The sequence below is a fragment of the Lichenostomus cassidix genome, chromosome 4 (genome assembly GCF_008360975.1).
Source record: "Lichenostomus cassidix isolate B80296 chromosome 4, HeHo_3.0, whole genome shotgun sequence".
Classification (NCBI taxonomy): domain Eukaryota; kingdom Metazoa; phylum Chordata; class Aves; order Passeriformes; family Meliphagidae; genus Lichenostomus; species Lichenostomus cassidix.
The window spans coordinates 1,218,382-1,243,170 of NC_139484.1; the positions used below are offsets into that span (position 1 = coordinate 1,218,382).

General features: G+C 49.2%; 1 protein-coding gene across 5 annotated transcripts; it reads right to left on the reverse strand.

Moving 5' to 3' along the window:
• Positions 1–1,111: 1,111 nt before the first annotated feature.
• PURG (purine rich element binding protein G) lies at positions 1,112–23,752 on the reverse strand. Of its 5 annotated transcripts, none has more exons than XM_085057521.1 (3): positions 23,657–23,752; positions 21,771–22,595; positions 1,112–1,729 (listed from the first exon to the last, which is right to left on the reverse strand). In XM_085057521.1, exons 2-3 carry the CDS (start codon positions 22,580–22,582, stop codon positions 1,615–1,617), a joined length of 927 nt encoding a protein of 308 aa, XP_084913647.1. In that variant the 5' UTR covers positions 22,583–22,595; positions 23,657–23,752; the 3' UTR covers positions 1,112–1,614. The 5 variants fall into 5 exon arrangements, with proteins under 5 accessions (XP_084913647.1, XP_084913649.1, XP_084913648.1 ...); XM_085057523.1 differs by having other exon boundaries at positions 1,112–19,627; XM_085057522.1 differs by having other exon boundaries at positions 21,752–22,595.
• Positions 23,753–24,789: the final 1,037 nt, after the last annotated feature.

Here is a 24,789-nt window from a genome sequence, read left to right on the forward strand (position 1 = left end):
ATCCCTAAAACACATTTTGGGGTGCAGATACAGCATTTTTGCAGTGGATGGGAGGCAGATGTACCTGGCAGCACCCTCCATGAAGCCTGGCTTCCTTTTCACAGCGCCTCCCCACAGAATTAATCTCCCTCCTTCCCATGGTGGCACTGCTGGTCCTGTGAGTAGTAGCAGGAAACATTACGAAGCCTTGATAAACTGGGAAAAAAAGCCAGAGAGAGGTCAGAGGGGAGGAAAGAGGCTAAGAGAGGGGGAACGCTGCCAGGAGAAAGAGGATGAATCTCTGAAAATGGACTCTCTTGCCACAAGATATGCAACAGGGATGGATTCCAAAAGGAAGGAGGGTGACCAAACCCTGGCAAGGATCCCCCTGAAATGTACCTCTCAGATTCAGATGCGTCTTTTAGGGAATATAAAATATCCTCCTGCAGCAGCTTGGAACAATTTTAATCCCCAGATAGCTGTTTTGGGGTGGGGGAGGAACCTCCAAACCTGCGATTCTTGCAACAGGTTTTGTTTGCAAACGCAGGCGAATCTGGACTATTTGCTTATTCCTTTTATTGAACCTGCTGGCTGATTTGATTACTTCCCTGGAAACGCATGTGCAAATCGGTTTTCCAGCCTTTTGAGGGCACTGCCTTCCGCCGCGACGTCTCCAGTGACTGATGCCAACGTCTTGCTAATGCAATGTGCAGGAAGAGCCAGCGTTGGACACCGACGCCGATGCCCAGAGCTCCCAGCCGCTCGCGGCCATAAATCCCTCCATTCCCAAATGCAAAACACTGCCGTCGGAAATGCCTCACCCTGAAAAAATGTGTTAGCAACAATTCAGTCTCTCAAATTAAGCAGGCTGAGGCACGGCCATTCCTCGGCCACACACTTACCCGGATAGAAGGATCCGATGATGGAAGACTGGGGGTAAAAAGGGCATCAAATTGAAAAGCCCCGGGGAGATGAATGGGAGATAACGGAGAGAAAAAACATTTAGAGCCTGAAATAATTCCCCCCCCAGACAAATTTCCTTCTCACCTCCCTGGGAAGCACTCAAAGGAGAGCTGTGGTGCAGGCACCTTGGAGCAGGGATAAATCTGACTGTAAGAATCCGAGCAGACAGTTAAGACTACACAAGTAAGCAAATTTATTTGAAGACAGAACAAATATCGTGGCAAACAACAATATGCAAATTCAGTTGAGAACAGGGGTAAATATCAGACTTTGTTTTCAAATAGATATAAAATATAGTCAGATTTCATTTTGTCCAAAAAGCAGCTCGCATGGGGGGCAGAGGGGTGGTTGGAGGGGATGGCCCTGTTCACATCTGCTCCAAGATGTGTGTCACCTGGAAAACCTCAGGCTTGGAAAATGGCTCCTCTGCCAGCAGAGGTGAGCAATGCTGGGAGGAGATGGAGACGCCTTTGGGACTCTAAATTTCTACCTCCATTCTCCTTAAAAGCCAATTTTTGCCACAAAACAAGGGGCAGGTTCATCCCTTCCGAGGCCCACAGTGCCCACCCACCTATGTTTGGATCGTGCAGTCATGGGGATCCTGGCTGCTTTTTAGGGTTGGGCATCTTTGAAGGCACCTGTACCTCCTCTTCCTCACTGGCTCCTGATGGATCAACCTCCTGTGGCTGAGCCTGAAAAGCCAGTGAGGGAGCAGCTCACCTCAGATGCCAGAGGAGTGAACAGGATGAAATCCCCTCTCAGAGCGAAGGTGCTGGCGTGCTGCTTTCTAGAAAAACCATCCCAAAATAAAAGCAGACATAGAAAACATTAGATTGTCAATGAGGCTTTGAAACAAATTCAAGTTTATCCTTAAATTTTTCTTTTGTGTGTGAGTGTGTGTGTGTGTAAGACTTCATACAAACAGACAAGAAAGACGTGGTGAACTTCAAGCTTGGGACGGGCATGTGGTCAGTTAGCGTCCGCAGAAGCACCATCGGATACGGAGGAGTTAGCACCAGAGAGTTTGGAGGACCTAACTGAGCACATGCGTCCTTTGGGAAACGTGGGGACGGCGTGGGGATGGGCAGTGGGGAGACATGGAACAGTCCATTAGAAACAATACAAGGCAATTCATGAGTTTTCATACAGTACAATACAGTCACTGATCAATTAACCCTTTCAGTACAGTACATGACAAGTAACACTCTGCACCCTGTTAGCACTAGGAAAGGAGGGTCTGGGCTGGAGAGGGGTGGCTGGTGGGCTCTCCCTTCTGCCATTGGATTTCAGGAACTGTGGATTGCTTCAGCTGCTTTCCCACTCCAGCTTGGACAGCCTGATCCCAGCCTGGCTCCTGGGGGGATGCACTGGTGCAGCACAATGCCACCAGTCCATCCACCCACAGCGAGGGCTGTACCCAAATTACAGAATCCTAGAATCCCAGAATGGAAGGGACCTTAAAGATCATCTAATTCCACCCTCTCTTCCATGGGCAGGGACACCTTTCACCAGACCAAGTTGCAAAATCATCCTGGTTTGGCCATGGGATGGGAAAGCCACCCCGCTCTGCCCTGTCAGCCATCGAACCGATGAGAAAACCTCCAATTTAAGTTCCACCTGGCCGATTCTAGTGCGGAAACACACAGAAAAGCGTTCAGAGGTTGCGTTCAGATGGCCTCGAGCCAAACCTGCTTCTTCCCTCAGGCATAGTGAGAACAGGGTCCATTGGAAAAGTGCTAAATTACAGTACATTGGCATTTCCATATGTCGACTATTGAACAGCAAAACAGATTGTTTGAAAACAGAATCAGTATCGTACAGTAAGTTCACACTTAATTCTTCACCGTTTCTACACTTGTAACACATGCATTTTATTTCCATTAGTTTAATGCCAGTAGGACCAACATCCTCCAGAACAATGATCTAACATTAAACAAAACTTCCTAAGGAAAATATTAAGCATCACATAAAGTTTCAGGAAAAACCTGTTAATTAGCATCACAAGGTACTCAGATTTACATTTAGGAGTTTTCATGCCATGACTTTAAAACACCTTTTGGTTAATATCCTGGGGGGTGGGGGAAACAAACAAAAAAAACCAAACCAATCCAGGAAAAAAAAAAAAGGAATGTTTTGGGAAATAATATATTTCTCTGTGTGTATACACACCCAGGGAGACAAGCATGTACACGCAGGCTTGTGCATGGGTGTGTGCACAATTTTGTTTCAATAAACTTGACTCATTTCAAGGGCATTTTCCTGGGTCCAAAAAGACTTTCAAGGAAACAAACTCTAAACTACTGAAGCAAATTAAAAAGGTCTCTCTTGGAGGAACAGAAAATGATGGTAAAACATTGCCTGTGTGCTGTTACAATGCGCTTCCCACGAACTATCTGAAAACCCGAACAACTAAAAATCCATTTTTTCCACCTAAAAGGCCCTTCCAAAGCAAGAGGTGCTGTGCTAGGATTTGCATTTGGGCCTCAAGTGTGATGTGCAGGGGAAAATGCTTAATTCTGCCTTCCCAAAGGATGAGATGCCATCTCCAAAGGGCAAGAAACTACACCTGAGGGGCAAAATAAGACAAAAAGACCTGTTCCACATTCCCCTTTCTCCCAAGCTTAATTTCCAAGGACTCAATGAGACTGGTGGGCTTGTGGGGGGTGGGGGGGAATTTTCCATATGGTTTGCCTTTATTCTGGTGACAGTGAGCAGGATGTGGGCTCTGAGTCACCGAGGTATTTTCTGAAGAGGCTGTTCCCTCAGCCACTATAATTCTGGGGGCTCAGATAGAGCAGCAGCATCACCCAGTGCTATTTCTTTAAAGCTAAATTTGCAGGGATAATTTGATGGGTAGGGGAAAGAAAGAGAAAAAAACTCAACAAAATGTGGATTCTATTTCTATTTCTATTTTTATACCTAATGATAGAGGACGTAAGAGCATAATACCTGGGGTTCCTCAAGATTTCGGGGTTTTATCCATCTTCAGTTCCCACTAAGTATCCAAGCCCCTGAAGGTCTATTGAAGAAGGAACCCAAGAAAACCAGCCACTAAAACTGGAGTTGTTTAGGAAAACTCCTCCATCTGCTGCAACAAGGAAATGCAGTACACCTACTTCTTTTTGTTGCTGAAGGTTATTTCCATGATGGCCCCTTGCTAGCAGTGAAGGAGAAGACCTAATTCCCTTCTCTGCATTCACACTGATCATGCTGTACTGGCGGGGTTTATCCATCAAGTGTCAGCAGGGAGAAACGCCCATCACAGACAATTGCCAGAGAAGGATTTGGGTTGACTGTGGGCTTGTCAGTGATGATGAGCAGCAGTCCCAAGTGTGGATACCCCAGCGTGAAGGAAACATAGGGCTCTCACACCCCCATGATTTATTTGCTGCTGTGGAAAACCCACAGGGGCTTTTAAAGAAGCAAAACACCACCAGTTGGTTGAGAGTGGGTGGTTTGGGACATAAAAACCCAGATTATTCAGCATCCCAGGGATCACCATCCCATTTTGAATCCTGGACATTTCTGACTATGTTTCCTACTAACTCTACCCTGCTGATTTCTTGCTGGCAAGGGAGCTCTGATCCCTGGCCTTCCATACAGAAATACCACAGGAATTTAAAAGGAATAGCGATGCACATCCGAACTGCCTCTAAACATGAGAGCTGATCAACTCCTAACAACACTTTCCAAATTCAGCAGCAAACCCCAGGGTTATTATGCTCCATCTTCTAAATCGTCTGTAAATCTCTTTTACTTAAAAATACCTTTTGCAGTTGAAGCCCACGACCAGTCCCAACAGCACTTCCAGTGCAGGCACAATGATGGCTTTTATTGCAATGGCTCGAGTGCAGCCTTTATTGGTACCAGGCTCTCAGACTGGTTTGAACTGGGCTGTCCCATGGACTCACTGGGGTCTCACACCAGACCCAAGAGCCTCTGCCCTGTGCCTCTCACTCCGCTCAATTCCAAGTGTCAAGATGATCTTGCACCATCCTGATCCTTTTTTGAGACTTCTCCTGTATCTTTGGTGGTTTTAAAAGCCATGCACTCAGGTCTCCAAGTGACCTCAAAGTTTACAACAACCACATCTGCCTGGCTGTCAGTGATTTAGGTGTTGGTTCTGTCATGTAAAATAAGCTTGGATGGGTTTAATTCCCTACTGTCAAGTCTCTAATGGATATGTAATGGAAATCAGGCACCACACAGTGGTCCAACACACCTCAAAATTTTCTTCTGATGGTCCCTACTTAATTAACACTGCGCCTAGGAGGGTAAATAGACAGGGAAAAGAAAAGAGTTCAAAACTCAGTGCTAACAGTATTGTACAAAAGTGCAGTGCTCAGTTTAGTCCGAAGCAAAGTGACTACTAGTACTTAAAGTGCTAGTCCCAACGTCGGTTTGGTTCAGTGTCCGAAACACGGGGGGAACACGGGGAGGGTATCCTGGGGGGAAATTAAAAACAGACAGCACTGCAACTGCACATGCCACACCAAAAGTGCTTCAAATCACACCACTGCGGAGGGACGCGCAACGCCACGGCTCAGCTTGTGAACACACACGAGCAAACGACTGACACCTTTTAGGTTACTATAAAGAACAGCTCCATTAACTCCATCACTACGAACCCATTCGGGAAGCAAGTGGTCACAGCGCACGGAAAACAAAAGACGACCCCACTCCAAAACCATGAGCCTTTTGGAACATTTGGAACATTTGGACAAGTCTTTGCAACTAGGATACTCAAAGTCTAGCAAAAGCAGCCTTGCCCAGTGTCTGCAACAAGCTTGGCCGATGCTTATCATGCATTTTACAGAGGCAGACTGCCTCCTCTTACACGCTATCTTACAGCTTAGCCTATTTACCTATTTATTCGTGGTCTGCTTCGTTAATTGTAGCTTTCTGACTATGCATTAAGCTGGCTTGTTTCTCTTAACCACTCTACCAGTCAAAGGACAATGAATGCAAGGACGAGACAACGAAGGCGGTCTGATAAACACTGATGTCATTAATGGCCCAGCTTCATTTTCATGAAAAAAAGAGCTCCAGAGAAGGACTTTGGATCAGCATGCTCCTGGAAAGAGGCTGGGAAAGGACGACTCATCCCAACAGATGACAGGCACTCCCCTTTCTCTCTGTAAACACACACTTCCAACTGCCCCATCATGCAGCCCTACCTTTACACTCCTGCTGGAAAAGCAATGGCTCTGCTTGCTGGAAGCAGGGTGCAGGAAATCTCCCTGGAAGCAGGGTGCAGGAAATCTCCCTGCTAAGGAGAGCAGGGAGCACAGTCCTCATGAGGAGCACAGTCCTCATGCTGGGCTGGAAGTGTCTCCTTGCAAGCTGGGATATGCTCCAGCAGTGGCTCTCTCTCCCACTTACCTCGGGAGCTCAGCACTCACGAAAACAGGGTGTTTTCCCCCAAAACAAATGTGCCAACTGAGAAAAAGGAAAAGCAGAACCTTCAGTTCTGACTTTGCTTCAGCAGGCACCCCCAGAAAAGATCATAGAACAGCAAAGTGACTCCCCAGGCTCTACATGCATCGCCACCAACTCTCCCAAGCACTGTACAAGGCAACATCTGGCTGTGCAACATCTGGTGTGTCTGAGGCGGGTGTGGATCTCTTTTGTGGAGAAAGCTCTTTTTAAGTCAGAAGTATTGACTTGCTGGAGATCACAGGATATGCTGGGGATGCTGCAGGTACAGCTGCAGACGTTTCTCATCAGAGACCACGCACTAGGGAGGTGGTTTTCCAGAAGCAGGGAACACTAATATCCCAGGAGTACAAACAGAGCTACAAACCCAGGTCACTTATTTCCATTACTGCCAGAAAGAGCTGGATTTAACACACAAAAAGCAAGGTCGTGCATACAGGGGATATGGATGTAGATACAGCTTTGCAGGCATACTGCTGGAAAGAAAGGAGCTTGGAAAAAATGTGGGAACTGGAGAAGTGCAGTGTGAGATTGGCAGTGCCCCGCAGTGAGGAGGGCAATGAGGTGCGTGGTGGGAAAACGCGACCATCTCAGTCCACCATCCAGACAAGAAACCTCAGGAATGATATATCCAGCCTTGCTGCCAAAACAGCAAGATCTGGGGAATGTACATAAGCACATGGATGTGGCTGTGATCCTGCCATCCAGCAAGGAACAAGTCCATCACAAGAGAAAAGCGTGCCAGTTTGCACACCATGGCTTTCCTTAAGTGATGCTGGAATCTTGCAGTATAGAAAGCAATCGTTCAGCAATAGATTGGGCAAAAAAGAATCTTCCAGCACTGTATTCAAGCCTGATCTTGCAAGAGTGGCACATCTCACCACCTGCCACATGTAGGCACTGGGATCACATTTGGTTTAAGTAGTGTTGACCTCAAAGTTGAGACCAAACCCAAACACTGTACACATGGACAGTTACCAGCCTGGAAACACCCGTGCCAAAATGACTCCTTTTCCAGGTCTTTTTATAACATGTTCTTTCCTGTCTTCCGATTGAAAGGATTTTTGGCAGATGATCTGGAAGTGGATAATAAATCTAATGCTAGGACACCGCGTCCAATTGCACAGTAATTTCCTGCACGGCTCTCACAAGGAAGTTTACACATCATGCTGCATTTTTGCCGCTTTAGTTTCTCCTATGGACACCCTGTCGGCCATGTGTGACACTCCTTACAATTCTGCCTCCACCTGGACTAGGAACCCTGTTAAATTTTTAAAAAGAAAAGCTATTACAGCTTTTTTAGGAGGAAAAAGCTGTCTGGTTGCCCACAGCCTCACCTCCAACCCGAGCGCTGGAATTTAAAGGCATTTATAAAACCTTGCTTTGGCCACCGCACTAGATTTTCACCTAAATATCCTTGGCAACTTTTCCAGTCTCCAAAAAACAACTGATTTGAAAGTTTATTACGAGCAGTGATTTATTTTTGGAGGCAGAGGCTTTTGCTGCGTTGAAGCCTGCAGATATTCGTGCAGTGGTTTTGAGTGGTGAATCAAGTGATTCCCAGCCACAGCCTATTTCCAAGGAAAACCGCCATCTCAGACTGCTCGGTACCAGAGGCACTACAGTGCAAACTGAAGATGCGGGGCCATTTTTAATTCTATGCTAATTATCGCAATAAAAACCAGATCCTGCAGCGGAAGACCCATTCTGGGAAGAAATAATCATCCATCTTTCGTAGCTGTAGCCGTGCTGCTCGAGACAAAGCTTATTTACAAAATGGCAATCTCCAGAAAAAAGCTGTTATCGTTGCCTGACAAAGCCATATATTCTGATGCCTTCTGGGGGGTTCTGTCTGGGAAATTCCTCTTTAAAACCAAATGCTATAAACCTCAAATACGGAAAAACCCCATCCTGCTCAACAAAAAACAACCATAGGGCTAATGCAACCCACCGTGCCACAGAAATGATGCTTGGAGATCCCTGCTTTGAAATCCCTGCTTTAAGTTTAGAGCAGGAAAATCATATGACCTCTAAATTATTTATATGTGAAAAGATGCTTTTAATAAAAGCATCAATGGTGTGTAAACAAAAATGAAATTCCTAAAGCAGACTTTCCACATTTTGTATGGTTACTTAAACATGGATGAGAAACATCCTTTTTCTCCTCTGGACAAAAACATCCATCGTGCAGGATGGCATGAAAATGCCCTCTTTTAGTATGCAGGAAACAAAAAAGCCAAATGAAGCCATGAACCTGCAGAGTGGTTGTGAAAGGGATGAAGAAAACCCAACCAAGCAGCAGGATTGCAATCTGTTCCCGCTCCCTCCACGTAGCGCCGTGGTCCCTGAAGAGGCTCTAACACCAGATTGCACTGCCAGACAATCTTACAGAGATGGAAACCTGCTCTTGGGTCTCAGCCAAGCAAGACCCCCAGCACCTCTTTCCTTGACTGTCAAGTCTTCCCCCAAGAGGTGCTTCCACTCAAGGATGCCACCACCCATGGCAAGGGCTCTGCTCCACCTTCTACATCTCTCCTTGCTGTGTATCCATGAGGCCTGCATCCAGCATTCCCAGGCACGTTCCTGGGGAGCAGCAGAACAGCTCCGATACATCGCCCTGCCGTAATGATGGAGCCTGAAGACGGGAACATTGGACCACAGGGACAGCATGTTGAAAGCAAAACATTTTATTACCATCGGTTAAGCTTCATAATGCACGCTTATGAGTAAGAGAGGTTATATGGAGATCACTTTGCTCCCTACCAACTGCAGCTTCTGGGATTAAATGCAACAGCTGTTGAGCGGAGCGGAACGGGACCAGTGGAAAGAAAAGGAGAATAAAATACATTTGAAACGGCGGGGAGTAGCTTGGCAGAAAACAGGCCCCTGACTTGAAATTCAACGAGAAAGGTTTTATTTTCCTGCTGTACCAAAAGCCACAGCGTTCTGGACAACAGCTGGTGACCAAGCACTGCTCTGGAAACACACCCCTCTAACTCAACACCCACCTCAGCAACCACCACCTGGTACAGGCACTGCAGCTGTGACACGACATGGAGTGGAACATTTTCCTTGGGGCCACGACACTTCTACAGTCAATGGATTGAGCCCAGGAGGCTGCAAAACCAGGACCTCCTGTCTACTCACACCCCTGCAAGTGTCTGTGGGAAATTCTGGTGGCCATGGAGGCAGAAAGGTGGATGACAACAGGAATCTATCCTGAATTCTGGATGATTGGCTAGCTCAGTGACAGTGCCCTGCAAGGCTTGCCTGGGGTTGATTCAGACGTGTGATTTTTGGTTTATTTTCTGTCCGTTTCCATGCAATGTTTTTGACAGTAAATGCCAGCCTGAGATGGTTTGTAAAGAACACAAGTTTCTTCCAGGAGAAATTGCCCCTTCAATCTAAGATCAAAAATCCAGTTATCTTTCCTAGTGGTCAGAGGTCACAAAAACCTATTTTGGACCATCTGCTGAAGAGTCACTAACACACTTTAACAGCATCAGCTTTTTTAGCCCAAATCAGTTTACCTTCCAGCCAATCTTCCACAAGCAGCTTCAAATTGTATCAAACCCTATCCAGAGGAACAGTCTGCTTTCCCCTTTCCCGATATTACAGCTCTCATTTCACAATAGTTTCTGCATTCAAACAGAATTCAAAGGAGAAAATGCCTCCACTAGTGAAAGAGGACTTGTTATTGCTAGCACAAAGCTACCAATTTTTCTTCTAGCAAACAAACTGCTTGGCTAGAAAGGTGGGAAGCTCTTGGAAGACTGAGAGCCTGGAGGAGGCTGGTTTTTAGGCTGAGGCAAGTGAAAAATCCCCATATTGTGGCCTCTTGCTTGTTTTGTTTTGCACAGCATCTTCAGCCTCGCTGAGAGGAAGAGGCTGGCGTGGGTTTTGAACAACCAGAGAGAGCACCTCAAGGGCTATTGCAACAGCTCAAGGGCTGCAGTGTGGAGGAGGAGAATGAACTTCCCTCCATGGAGAGCCTGAGAAGGGAGGTTTAGGGAGGTTATCCCAGCTTTAGAAGCTGTCTCCTAAGAGCGGGAAAGAGGTGTGAAAAGCAACAGGTTAAGCTGCAGCTTGATGCTACAGGCAGGAGTTAAGTGGGCACAATCTCTGCCTCGTGCTCAGGACTGGGGGTTTTGTTGGGGTTTCACACATATCAGTACAAAACATACACTGCCAAACAGACAATTTTAAGCTGTTTTTAAAAGAAAAGTCTCTGTAATATGCCTTCACCAAGGTAACCCACAGTTAAAAACTGGCAGCATCCATGAAAATGTCCATCAGGCAACTCCAGCTCCTCCCTCTTCTTCTTTTTATTTCCTTTTTTTTAATAAGACAGCTAGAAGGAACTTATCAGTGGTTAGCTCAAAGGGTTACCCCTGGCAGCGCTGAGGGATGACTGTGCTGACATCAGCAATAAATGCTGCTATGGAGAAGGAGCTGGGATGCAGCAGGATTACGTGTACACTGCATGCTGGCACACGCTGAGCCCAAGACAGACATGTCTGTAGCCTCTCCAGAGTGGATGCACCAGGCAAGAGGTGAAAGTCCCACAAGGCAGGAAAGGAAGGATGAAAGAGCTGGGCTCCTGTGGTATCCAGGATAAAGCTGATGGTGCCTTCCCTGTGAGTTACAATGGGATACAAAATACCTGTGGGTGGCCATCCCTTGCCCAGCTCAGGTCTCTGCTGCCACTTTGACCCAGGTCCCACGGGGGTGGTGGTCCCTGGTCCTGGTGGCTCCTGCTGCAGCAATCGGAGTCAGTACAGCACTGTAGCAGAGTAGAGGACTGTAGCTGGCAGACGCACAGCTCTTATCTCCACATCTTCATACTCGCTTTGCTGTGGGCACGCTCATCCCACGTGCCTGAATTTACTAACCCACATCAAACCCCTGGGTCGATTCCTAAACTGATTTGGAAGCATTTGCCGTTACACATGCAGAGAAAAGCGACGCTAATTACTCTGCACCCCATTTAAATGTCCCGGGGAGAATGAAATCCTGGCACCGCTCAAAGAAACCAAATTGAGGTTACACATAACAAAGGATCCAGGCATGCCATTGAGCTGTGATGGGAAGGAAGAGCCTGAGCTTGGAGCAGCACTTGCAGCAGATGCAGTAAAGCTCATCCCTGGGGAAGCTGTCAGACATTGCCTACAAGCGAGATGGTGTGCGCCGGCTGCTCGGAGGAAGCAGCAAGTCTGCCGTCAGCACAGGAATAAATCTGCCCCAGGTAACTCATTCATGCAACCCTACTCAACATGGGAACCATCCCAGAGGGCATGGTTAAATAACTCCCCCTTTGCTGCAGCTTCACCCCAAGAATCTGCCCCAACCCAGAGGTAACATCTGCCACAGCCCCACCATCTATGCGATGGCTGCAGAAGCATGTGAGTGCTGCAGAACAGGATCCCTGGAAGGTTAAGGCCAAAACAGACCAAAACAGACACAGAGCAAAATGACTAGGAAAAATATAATCAGCTCCACATCTTTTTGTCCTACATTGGCTGCTGCAGTTAGCAAATGCACGGGGAGGGAGGGAACCAAGGCACATTTGGGCTTTGCACAAGATTTCCAGAGGGATTCATAAGGAAGGCTTAAAAAAAAGGTGCTCAACTTCTAAAAAAAAGGAGATTTATGGCCCTCAAGCCAGGTCACCCACAAGACACAAACTTGACTGATAAACACTCTCAGAGATCCAACTGGGAAAAGGAACAACACAAACAGAACTGGGCCCTGTGAGCCAAGTGAGAGGAGAATGTCCCTATGCACTGAGCCATATAAACACCTACAGGGGTTGCTGCCTGTGCTGCTTTAGTGACCTTGACGTTTTGCAACCAGATGGAGCAAGAAATAAAATGCCAGCTTAAAGGATACGCTCTGAGGTAACAGGCACGGATGTTTGGTTCCCCCTGTGAAACATGGTGCTATTCTCAGCTTATAAGTAAACATTTCAGCCAAAAAACTATTTCCCTAGTTTTACCAGGATGGGGGGGATTATTAAAAATGTTTAAATTAAAAAACTTCATCACTTACTGCAGGGATGCACACATTAACTGAGTTGTTGAATTTAGGGTAAATCCTACTGCCAAGAACTGGATCAAACCCTTGCCTTCTGTTTTTGGCTGTCAGTGGCCTCTGCTCATCCCTGCTGTGAAGCCTACCTGGGAAAAACTCTTTCAAAAGTGCCACCAGCACAATGCTCCACTTTTCAAACACTTTGCCATGTATATTGGAGTCCTGGGAGAGAGACCATCCTTGGAGGCAGTCCGTTCCCTCACAAATTGCTGTTCTAGGCAGCCCTATATAGATCTCAGAAGCGTTCAAACATCTGGAAGGAAAGCAAAAGCAGCTATCGTGGAGGCAACCCAAACAGAAACACATCTGTTGACTGCACACTGAGTTGCACTTACTCCAGAGCACTGCTCCATTACCTCTCTGCTGAAACCTAAGGGCTCTGGCCTTAGATTCCCCCTGCCAGCTTCCTGGGTGAGACAGACTCTACATCAGGTACTTCCCAACCAGGCAGCAGCACAGCAAACTCCTCCATGCCCAAAGCAAAAATGACAATTTGCAAAGCAGCAACAGGTCCAGGGGGAACTTCCAGAGACAAAACAGCTCCTGTTTAACACCAGTTGCCAAGGGAAGCGGTGGGAGCGATGCCAATGCCAGGCTCGGCTCCCTGTGAACCCTGAGCGTTGCTCTCGTGCTGCGAAGCCGCTGGGTTCCACTGCTGCCAGCACACAACGTGCTCCAGCTCACCCTTTAACATGGAACAGCACGGATAATTAATTTATGTTAAAAATACCAGGGCTGCATTAGCACATCCAGCCTTTTCCCTAGAAGGAGGAGGGAAGAAATAGCTGCTTGACACACGTTGGTGACATGCCTAAATGCCCTTCTGGAATGTGCTGGGATGGATATACGTGTCCAGTGGTGACAGTGTGAGACAGAAGGAGCTTCTCTCTGGTTAGACCTACACAAAACTCTCAGATCTCCTTGCAATAAAAATGTTACCGAGGACAAGTTCATGTAAATATTTCTGTGACTTCATATGATGAGAACACACAATCCTGGGAGATTTAGAAACATAAGGGAAAATCTGTATTTCCAAACATGCTGGCACAGGGAGCTTACATTGTCACTTGATGCTTTCCTTACATTTGTGTTTGAACAGACTCATCAGAAAGCAACAAGAACATGACAAGGGCTAAAAATTACCCTTGGTGGAAGGTTTTGTATTTCCTTTGGACAGGATGCAGAAGAGACCTGACAACAGCCTTTAATTATGTGTAAGGGCTGCAGCAGGGAAGAAACCAAACTGTTTTTATAATTCCTCTGGAGAGCATGGCCTGCAAGGCTAAAAGCAATGGAATTAGATAGAAGCAAGGGACACATGGACTGAACAGCAGAAAAGTATCTCAGAGGAAGCAGGGCAAAACAGCCTGGGGAGGGAAGATGGGAATATCCAGCATGAGAGATTTGAAAGAGCAGATTTTTTCCTGGTTGTTCAGCTTGGGAGAAATGTGGATGCTTTTTGCTCTGTGGGCCCTCAAATGCACCATTAGAGGCACCCCTGCACTTGCAAATTCAAGTTCAGCATCAGGCAGGTTCCAAACCTTCCAAACACTACATTTCACCCCAGATTTCTCCCTGTCTCACTTCCCAATATCATCAGTATTGATCAGTATCAGATCATCACAAAAACTCTCGCACTTTGAGGCATGGTGGTATGATTCACCCTGTTTTAGCGGTGGAGAACACAGGCACAGGCAGGATAAAGCCCAAGGTATCCCGTCTCCATTTTCAGAAGGCCCAGCTCCACACACTGACAGCTTTCCCAGAGTCCAGGCAATTACTCCAACACTTCACTGGTTCAAAGCACAGCTTTCAACAGCTGTTGACACCGACCCCTGCTGCACCTCAGATCTCAGAGTGCTAGGCCCAGGAAAACAAAGGCAGTACAAGTGGTGATCATCCGCAGTCTTGTTAGAAATGACACAAACCCCTTCGCAAAGGCAGGCACGAGATTGCTTCTTGAAAGCCACTTTTCTTTCATTCTGATCCCCTCCAGCCTTCACCAACACCTTTCCTTTGCAATGGAAAGGAGCAGCTGCCCCATCGATAACACACAACACTCCATCCCTCATTCCTGGAGCAGCAGCCAGCCAATGCAATGTGCAGAGCAAGGCTCTGGTGAAAAGCATACATAAGCATCCATAAATTTGGATCAGCAAACCTTACAGACCACCAATACTTGTGTGCTCCCCATAGCTTCTGCAGATCTTCCTGGGCAAGCCTCGAGGTTCAGTAAGAGCCAAGCCACGGGAGTCTCGAAGAGCAAGCTGTAAAAGCTGTAACTCCACCCATCAGACACGCTTGTCCCCGTGGGTTTGTTGGCAAGGTTAGACACTTGCAGAGCATGTTACTGTTCCCAAAGAGGAAGGAGAACCAGCCCAAGAGAGCCACCCTGGTCCCCAAGTGGAGCATCAGGATCCAGGCTCTCTGCCTTCTTCCCCAACTCTGTGGGACTCCAGTGCTGACAGTGCTGCCTATTCCTCCTACTATAGATAAAACCATCCTCATGCTCTGTGATCCCCAGGAGCACGGATCTTGTCCTTGCTTCCCTCCGCCCCCTCCTGCCTTTTCATTCCTTTGCCTCGGTGGGAAGCACTTATCTCTGCTCCTACTCCCCCTCTCCCTCTGCATTGTGCCAACAACATGTGCTCCCAACAAGGACCAGATGGGAATACTTGTAAGAGCCTGGGGTTAACCCATGTCTTTTATCCCACATACTCTCTGCTGTTTTGAAATGCAGATTCTATTGCACACGATTTGCAGTGTAAAGATTTAAGGTTAGTAGTAGAGTATGTTGATATTGCTTGTGAAACCCATCTTGCTCCTATTGCACGCTGAACATCTCTGATACAGAAAACAGTAAAGACAACGGATAGCATTTTAATATCTCAAAGGGAAGGACCTATTGGAAACAGGGGGAAAATGAGTATTTGTAATATGTCCATGCATATATATCTCTAATATTCCTCTCTCCCTTGCCTCTGCGCTCATTTGTGCCCACACATGAATTCACAGATGTTGTGCCAGCGCAGTGCCGAGTGGGGCTGGGCACGGAGCCTTGGCTTTCGCTGGCTGCCAGCAGCCGCCACCAAGGGCCATCTTTGCCTCCAATTAATCTCTGCGTGGCAAATGATCATGACGAAGGAACGGACACAAACTTCTGCCTGCAGGATGGATTTCCCTCCCTGCGGTCAAGAAATCCACCCAACAGTCTGCGTATCCAACCAACAACTGCAAGACGGGAGCCATTATCCCACCCTGTTGAATACTGGTACGTGGGATGAGTCTGAAACCCCTAAAATAGAGAGTATGTCTTTTTAAGTTTCTACTCTGTGCAGAGTAGGCACAATTTCCATGTGTCACTCCAACCGTTTCGACACAGCCTAGCAATTAAGAAGATGAATTAGCAAGCCGTTAATGACGGTTTTATTGGGGGGGCAGCCCGGCCCCTGGAGGCCAGGCCAGTAAGAACACAACCACATTCACCACGCACGAGAAGCCAGCAGACACCTGCACCTTTCTAGAAGCTGGTGTACACGAGAGAGCCCTGAGGCTGCAGGTTCAGTTTCTGCGTGATGCCTCCCTCCGCATGGGGAAGGAGCAATCTAATTACATCCATCACAGAAATGCCAAAACGACATCCGGCTTATAAAACCTCAATTTATGCTTTGACATTTCTGGAAAACCAATTCTTAATCCATGTCATCTATCAGGAGTTCTTGATATTTTACTTCACCTCAATGCTTTAGAATACTGTTGCCTTTATTGAGGTGCAGGTGGGGAACTGAACACAGGCTGACAAAGTATTAAGAAGAAAAATTGGTGTCAGCCCATGAAAGCTTCTGCAGGTTTTGGAAAAACAGAACAGCAAAAGATCTGGCTTTAGCTTTTTCCAAATCCCCCAAATCCAAAAGCATGTTGTTCCCGAGGCTGGGGCTTTTTGCCTGTGGTCATGACAGGATTCAGCCATTTTTAGGCAAGACCAGATCACCTCAGAACAATACATTTTGGCAAAGGCTGTGAGGTGACAGCCTTGCTTGGGTATAGCTTATGATGTAGTCTTTAATTCCACTCCTTCTTGAACAAACTCTTAATTTCAAACACAACCTTTACTTGAAAGGAATGGAGGGGTAGGAGGGGAAAGGTGATATTTTAAACATCACAACACATTAAGTAATTAAAAATAAAGGGCAACTTAATTTTGGAGTAAGCAGCATAGAAAATTAAACAGAAGGTCTAATTTTCTTTAGGAATTCTTTCATAAATCTTATATATATATAGTGTATGTACAGCACAAGTGGGAATGCCATGGAACTGAAAACACTTATTAAGTAATTTTTGACCTGGTGCAAAATCTGTCCAATAAAAATACACCATAATAAACTCCTTTCTACGATAAAATTTACTAGAATTGGATAACAGGACTGCAAGTCACGCAAGCAGAAGGCTTCCTAACCACCACCAACTCCCCTCCCTGGGAGTTTAGGTCACTTCAATAGGCCATAGGGGGAAAAAAATTATGCAATTATCAGACTACAGACTGGACATCTGTAGCTGAAAAAAAAATGTGCTGACATTGATTTTGGTAATTGCTGGGAGTTCTTTTTTGTATAAAGGACAGGATTTTATGAACATGACAGTACAGATTTGCAGAATCAGGGGTTGTAAAATGGCATGGAGACATGACGTGGCCAGCAGCTGCCTCTTCTTTACAGCTCTCACCTCGCCTCAACGACACCTCCAAAGAAGAGCTTTGCCTTCTTTTCACTATGCTTTCACTTGCAGACTTGCCATAAACCTATGGAATTCTTAGGAGGGCTGCGGCCAAGAGCTCACATCCAGCTCTGGGTGGAATAACGTGTTTATCCAGACCGGTGGTAGGAGCAGACAGCCCCTCCACAGACTGCACTTCAGATAAATAAGATTATTTCTCTACGAGCTACTACAGGCTACAATATACTCACATAAATATATTAATGCCTATATGTGGATATGAATTGGTATATATCGGATACAGATAAGAAACACGACAACGAGTAGATACCAATAACCACTGCAGCTTCTCGCTGGGTAAAGTCCATCGTCCATCCAGGCCCCACGCAAGGAACCCATGAGGGAGGGTCTCACCATCCCCCAAGAGCACCCAGCGGGTCACCCTCACCACACCAGTGCAAAACGCTTCCCAGCCCTTCCATAGCTCTGCACTTTACCAGGAAAGCTGGCTGGGTTTTGTTGAGTCCATGGGCCGGACTCAACAAAACATCCCCCCAGCTGCAAGGCAGGGGAACCCCCACAGCCCCTTCCACCTGGGATAAGCTCAGGGACCACCCCACCATCCATGCCAGCAGTGGGGAAAGCAAAGTACGAGGCAGCTGCTGGACTTGGCTTTCTCAAGACTACACGTGCAAAGCCCGGTTTTAAGCCTCGACAGCAACATGGGGGGGCCCAGGCTACAGAAGGGGCGAGGAGCCACTGCAGCAGCGGAGCTGAGGATGCTCAGCAACTCTGCACGTTGCAATTAAAAAAACCAAATCATCACCCCGCTATTGGTGGTTTGAGAGGATCCTCAATACAGCACCTGTCCTCCTCTAACATACGAGCGGAGCTGGACCAAGCAGGATCAACAGGTCTCTAACAGACACGTGCATGCAGGAGACAGCTTCTCTCAGCATTAGACTATGTTACCAAAGCATCCCCTTACCAGAGCGGGAGCAGAAATGTGCTCCTAATATTATTTACACAATATAAAGTGCATTAGGATTTAATAATTCAACTGACAGACTTTCTGCCGGGACCATACAATTTTGAAACAGAGGTGAGGGCTTGAATAGGAAATTCTCTCATGAGAAAAAGAGGTTCAGACCGGTGCTCTTCACCCTGTCCTCCTAAGGATTGTTTTTGGCCGTTCTTTCTAGTGCAAATAAGCTTGTGTTTTCTCAAGTTTAAGGGACATGGCAGTTTCAGGGCGTCAGGAACAAACATTTAAAACACATCAGGGATTCAGTGTTCCCAAGCATCTCGCTGGGCCCTCCGGGGCACCACAGCCCGTGTGGTCACTGCTCTGGGAAGCTGAAGACGCACTGCCAAAAATACAAAGGAACCCGTTTCTGAATCTTACCGTTCAAGTCTTGCATTGCTACACTCCGAGTGCATCCCTACTACCCTCCAACCCAACATCTGCTTCCCATCGTGTGGAAACCCACTATCCTCCAACCCAACATCTGCAAACACCGGTGTTTCCCATCACATGGAAACCTGCTACCCTCCAACCCAACATCTGCAAACACTAGTGTTTTCCACTGCGATGGAAACCCACAGCCACTGATCTACCCATGGGTGATCGGCAATGAACGTGAAGATCCCGATCCAGGTTTGGTGACTAAGGTGCATCCCGTGCCAGGGAAGTAAATGCATTAGTGGATCCTACGGGATACCTGTGTGCCAGAACCAAGGCCAGCCCGGTAGCCAGCAGTTGTTGGATTCCTGGGTGGTATTTACAACAAACTAATGGCATTGAAAGGCCAATTAATTAACAAAAGATAAAGGTGGTTTTTTTAATGGGCAGCAATAAGGAAAACCATTTTGCATCTTTTTTCCTTTTAAAACGGTTTAGAAAATATCCCTTTCCAATCATGAGTAATTTCCTCACCAATACTACAGGAACACAGGGAAGGCATGAGCACTCAAAACACACATGGCCACTCAGGCTAATTCCAACCGAGGAGCTGCCCACCTTGAGGCAAAGGCGGGCAGGGATGGGGAGGTGCCAAGCTCGCAGAGGAGGAACGCCACATAGAAACGGGAAGGAGAGCATAAAAAGTTCGTACATTCATAGCTCCGGTTTGTTGGACTAGAAGTGAATTTTTTACCTCAGGCACTGTGACGGGCAGCAGCAGTCAGCGATACGCTAACGTACGCATCGACGACTCATTCACTAAATTCTGGTTTCACACCATAACAGGATGTAGAGTTCTTTTAACGTATATTTTTGTGGGTTTTTTTAATTGACCTGTTAAAACCATTGGGACCAAAGCCGTAAGAGCGATGATGAACCAGTACTCCACACAACTTCCGCTGATTCATCACGGTTCACTGGCCGTTTGAGTGATGGAGCGAAAACATCTCTTCCAGGTCAGAAAAAGGAACCTGAAAGAGCAACCTATGGAGAAAGGAGTGGGAGTTTTTGACACTAAGCCAAAGGCTTGGTTGCTATAACTGCCATGTGTGGTTTTAAAGGGGGAATCACCTAAAACAGTGAAATTAACTTTACTTCTTGTCACAAACTGTAACATTTTCCTAAAGGTTCTTTGGTGACTTTGGTGCAAGCTGTTATTTTTTTTCTTTTTTTTTTTCTTTTTTTTTTTTAAGTCAAAACAGATTGACTAGTTTTAGTACCCAAACTAAAGTCCAGATTATCCTCTTGGTTCCCAACCCTGTCTCCCCAACCTTTCTCATTATGACATTAACAGGCAACAGGATTCCGATTGAGCGTGGCCATGCAGAGTGCAGGTGGCTCCAGACTCAGAGTGGCAAATGGTCCAGTTGGAGATAAACGTGTTTCTCAAAACCAAAATAAAACATGTCATGGTTGCATGGAAAAACAGCTGGTCCACATGCACACTAGGCCACTCAGTAATGAAACAATTTGAGTGATTACAAATATCTGATCAGACAAGGTAATGCCTGCTTAAAACAATCTTAAAGGTGAGCAACACGCTACTAGAAGTACCTGGAGCTCAATCAAACTCCCACTGGTTCAGGGGGAAGGAGCTGGTCGCCCAAAGGCTGGACAAGCCCCTTATGTTATAAATATTCATGTTTTAAGAAACACAAAACCTTTCATCAACCTCCCAGCCAGGTAATTGCACACATTCTCCCTCCAGGCAGAGAGTTAATATCGTGAGATTTAAAATTTGCATCACAAAGACTCCAGGACACACCGAAACCTTGGGCAGGCTGTCAGGACTAGAGCTGCTCAAGGAAGCTCCAACTCCAAGTAGGTAGGGAGGGGATGATGGCAGGGCACCTAACACCACCCACAACCAGCATGACAGAAGACCCAACAGGGAGTTCACCATGGGTGAGCATGAAAGAGATGCCTTTTTACACTAATCCAGTGGTGCACCAAACACCCCAAAGGTCTTCCTCATGGCGGGAGGAGGAAAACACACAGATGTTCTCCTAGCACAGATAACATCCTGACCGCATTATTCTGGGAGAGAAGTCGGGAGTCTCGGTCGCAGGATTCCCTCCACCTCCCAATACCACAGTCACCTGCTGGAACACGTAATACAAAAATACCTTCTGAAATTTTGGACAAATGCATTAAAAATGAAAGAAAAGTTCACCAGCCTTCCACAGGCAGAACACAGAGATGAGGAGTGGGTTATTATTCATTGCCACTAATTCAGAAGGCTTAGCACTCCGCTATCCTGGGATACTCAGGTTACCTGGTCAGCACAAAACTAAGGAATGAATAACAGATCTTCCGCCCTCCACCAGCACGACCGAAGTCTGACCGGTTATTGAGATTTTACCCATCAACAGACTATTGTTTCCAACTCAATAACCAGCAGATGCCAACTTTAAAACCTCTCTCCCTCCTCACACACAGACCAGTGATTCACGTGGAGCTGATTTTTGCCATAAATGCTCTACAGCGACGCTGCTCGGCCTTTGGACCAAGCTCGGGCAGAAGCCAGTCCTGAAAAACTCGTGGTAAGCAGTAACTGATACATTTCATCAAGAAGTTCGGGGTGGGGGTACTTTTGTATCATCTTTAAGTGCAACACAAGCCTTTTCTAGACTATTTAAAGGTCAGGGTGCCGGATTTTGTTTGTGCTGATACTCGTACTTCCACAGTCTCCAACACTCGAAGCAGCTGACTCATACGGACTCAGGAGGTTGGTCCTTTCATAAGACATACGGAGATGTTTTGGGCATAGTTTAACGTGATAACCAGACTCCTATAACATTACATACTGGAGTTAGCAAGAACTACCAGAAAAGGACTTTACAAAAACTGGGGCAACTTGGAATTACTATAGGGCAGTCCCTCTCACCAATTTCTGCTTGTTTTGTTTGGTTAATTGTCCAATGCACTCTATTCCAGACCCTCTTGCTCTTCACCACTGTCCCCTCTGGCATCCATTCTTTTCTCTTTATGGCTGTTGTAAATTCTCCTCATCTCTTCTTCGTACTTGATAAAGTTTTCCCCGAACCGTGTCCACGCTTTGTACGGAACTGTGATGGTGTTACGGTAGGGTGGCCTCACCTCACTTACCTTCAGGAAGATGCCGTACCTGTTGGATCCCACGTCAAAGTAGAAGCGCTTGTTGTCCACTCGGAAGGAGGTGCCCTCAGGGAGCTCTGGGGGCTCGTCACCTCCCCCCCGGCGGTCCTCTATGTCCCCCTCGCCGTATTCTTCAATCAGCTGGACCAAAGCATCCCTGAACTCGATCATCCCTTGCGCCGGGAGGACGATCGTCTGCTCCTGTCCCAAGCTGTGGCCAAAATAACCCATCATGCCAGGTCCCCTGCTCATGGTCTGCCTAATCCGCAAGAAGCGCCCTCGCTGGTTCTCCTTCAGGTCCAGGTAGTACTTCCTGTTGTCCCTCTCGATGTACTCCGTTTTGAGGACGCTGTGAGGGGGCTCTTCGGAACCCACAGACGCCGGGGGCGAAGGCGGCGGGTGCTGCGGCCGCCTCCGGGGATGCTGCTCCTTGTCATTGCTGTGCTCGTGCCGGTGGCCGTGGCCGCCCTTCAGCCCCAGGTGGGCATAGTGCTCGATGAAGTCCCCCAGGCAGTCCTTCAGCTCGGCAGCCACGGACAAGGAGAGGGTCAGCTTGCTCTTCCTGATGTTGTCCTGCCTGCCCCTTCCTATCCAGACCTCGGCAATCTTCAGGAAGCGGCCGCGGGAGCTCTGCTTCACATCCAGATAAAACCGCTTCTTCTGGATGTCCACCCTCTTGGAGGCCAGCTCCTGGATCTCCATGCAGCTCCCCTGGGAGGAGGCTGGGTAGTGGTACTGCTGTTGGGACTGAGAATAGATGTTCCTGTGCAGGCCAGAGCCTCCCAGGTTTCTTCCTCCTCCTCCTCCTCTCCCTCTTTCCATCTTTACCAATCAGCTGGAAATAATACACAACAGAGACACAGATGACAACATCAGCACCAGGGGCCTGCTCGGCTCCTCGGCGGTGGCTCCGCTCGGCGCTGCTCTCCCTACAAAGGCTCCTGCATCCCTCTCCGCTGCCACTGGCACGCAGCATCGCAGCCCAAGGATCCCGGCTGCTCTTCCCCTGCCGTGCTCCAGCTCCCGGACAAGGGAGCCCTGATTCCAGCGGCACTCCCCGGCAGCCCTCCCTGCTCTGCAGCCCCCCTGTCCTGCCCCCGTGGCACTACAGACCCTACAGCTGCCCCAGGGGGTGGGTTATAGTGCCCTGTTTTGGGGGGCACTCACCCCTCTCCCAGCGCTCCCGCTCTCCACTGCAGGGTCTGTCTCCATGCCGCTGCGTTCCCTCTCCATCGCTCCCCTCTGCTCTTCCTCCCAGGGCACCGGGGGGGACACTGGGGTTCCCTCCAGCACTGCCCTCCTGCCCCCGTTACCCACGGAGTCCCCCCGAGGCTGCATCTCCTGCCCCAGTGCCCCCCAGGCTTCAGCTCCTTCCCCCCACTACTGCCCCACTGTCTCCATAGCCCCCCACTGCCCCAGTACTGCCCCCCTGGTGCCCGTACTACCCTTCAGTGCCCCTAATACTGCCCCCAGTACTGCCCTCCTGCGCTCCCCACTGCCCCCGTACTGCCCCCCGGCACCCAAGTGCCCCAGTGTTGCCCCCCCAGTGCTCCCCAGGTACACCTCCTGCCCCAGTGCCCCCAGAACTTCACCCCTTGCCGCCCAGTGCCCCAAAACTGCCCTTCAGCGCTGCCGGTACTGCCCCCCAGCACGCCCCGCGCCGCAGGATCGCTCCCCAGAAGCCCCCAGTTCTCCCAGAACTACCCCCTAGTGCTCTCGGTGCTGTCCCCAGTGCCCCCAAAGTGCCCCGCAGTGCTCGCAGCGCCGCCCCCCAGCGCCCCCAGTGCCCCAGCGCGGCCCCCCAGCGCCCCCCAGCACAGACTCTCCCGCCCCATCGCTGCCCCCGCGGCCCCTCCGCGCCGCCCAGCGCCGCGCTCCCCACGCCCGGTCACTCACCCCGCAGCGCCCATCGCCGCCGCTGCCCTTCAACCGCCGCCGCCGCCACCGCCCGCAGCCGGCGGCCCCGCCCCCCCCACGCCGCGCAGAGCCACGGGCTGGCGCTCCCCCGCCGCCCGCTCCGCCCCGCCCCGGCCCGCCCCGGCCCCGCCCGGCCGAGATCGGCGGCGGCGGCAGCGCGGGGGGCGCCGGGGGGTGCGCGGCCCTGGCGGCCGCGGAACTACAACGCCCACAGTGCCCCGCGGCCGCCGCAGCACCGCGCGTGCGCGTCACCTCGGGTAACCCGAGCGGAGACGGGGAGTGAGGGGCGGCAGCGATGGCGTATGCAAAGCGCGCCGCGGGGTGACGCGCAATGTGCGCGCCGCGCGGGGTCCGTGAGGGAGGGTGGGCGCTGCCCGGTGCCGGGCGCGGAGAGGCCGCGGCCGCGGAACGAGCCCGTTCGGAGCCCCTGGGCAGTGCCCGGGGCCACTGCCGCCCTGCCGCGGGCGCCGCCGGGACCGTGGGACCGCGGGGCTGTGCGCTGCCGAGGGAGTACGCCGCGGCCTGCTGTGCTGGGGCTCGGGGGGACAGCAGGTGAAGCGCTGAGGGCGCTGGTGGAGGTCCTGGGAGCACTCCTGGGGGCAGTGGGGGACACTCCCGGGTCCCTGGGGAAGGAGGGGTAGTGCAGGGGCTGTGGGGATGGCGGCTCCGGGAGCACGGCGGGTCCCGGCTGCCTGCCCAGCGCTGAGGCTGCTCGTTCCTGTGGCAGAGGAAGGCCTGTTACCCGTGCCGGGAGGATTGGCGGCAGCTCCATGTACCCTGCCGGTTATCCCGAGGACGCCCGCGCTGGATGGGAGCTTCTCGCTGGATGCTGAGTGATGCCGAGTTCCGGAGGTTGGCTTAGCACTGGGCAGGTGGGTGATGCTGTGCTGGGAGGTGGTGCACTTGGTTTTCGGGGCTGTGGGTGCTGCAGAGTGTCCTTTATTTCCAGCTTCTCCACTCCTCTCTTCTGTTCCTGGCAGTCACAGTCCAAAGAACTGAGTGGCTGTAAAGGATAGCTATTGCTATGTCTCTGTTCTAGTGCTAAAATCCTTTTTTTGGACTTGAAATAGAGGGGCAGTTGGTTGTGCTGCTGCACACCAAGGGAAAAGTTC

Coding starts and splice junctions, on each gene's coding strand:
- PURG (XM_085057519.1), bottom strand. CDS start 22,582: ATGGAAAGAGGGAGAGGAGGAGGAGGAGGAAGAAACCTGGGAGGCTCT.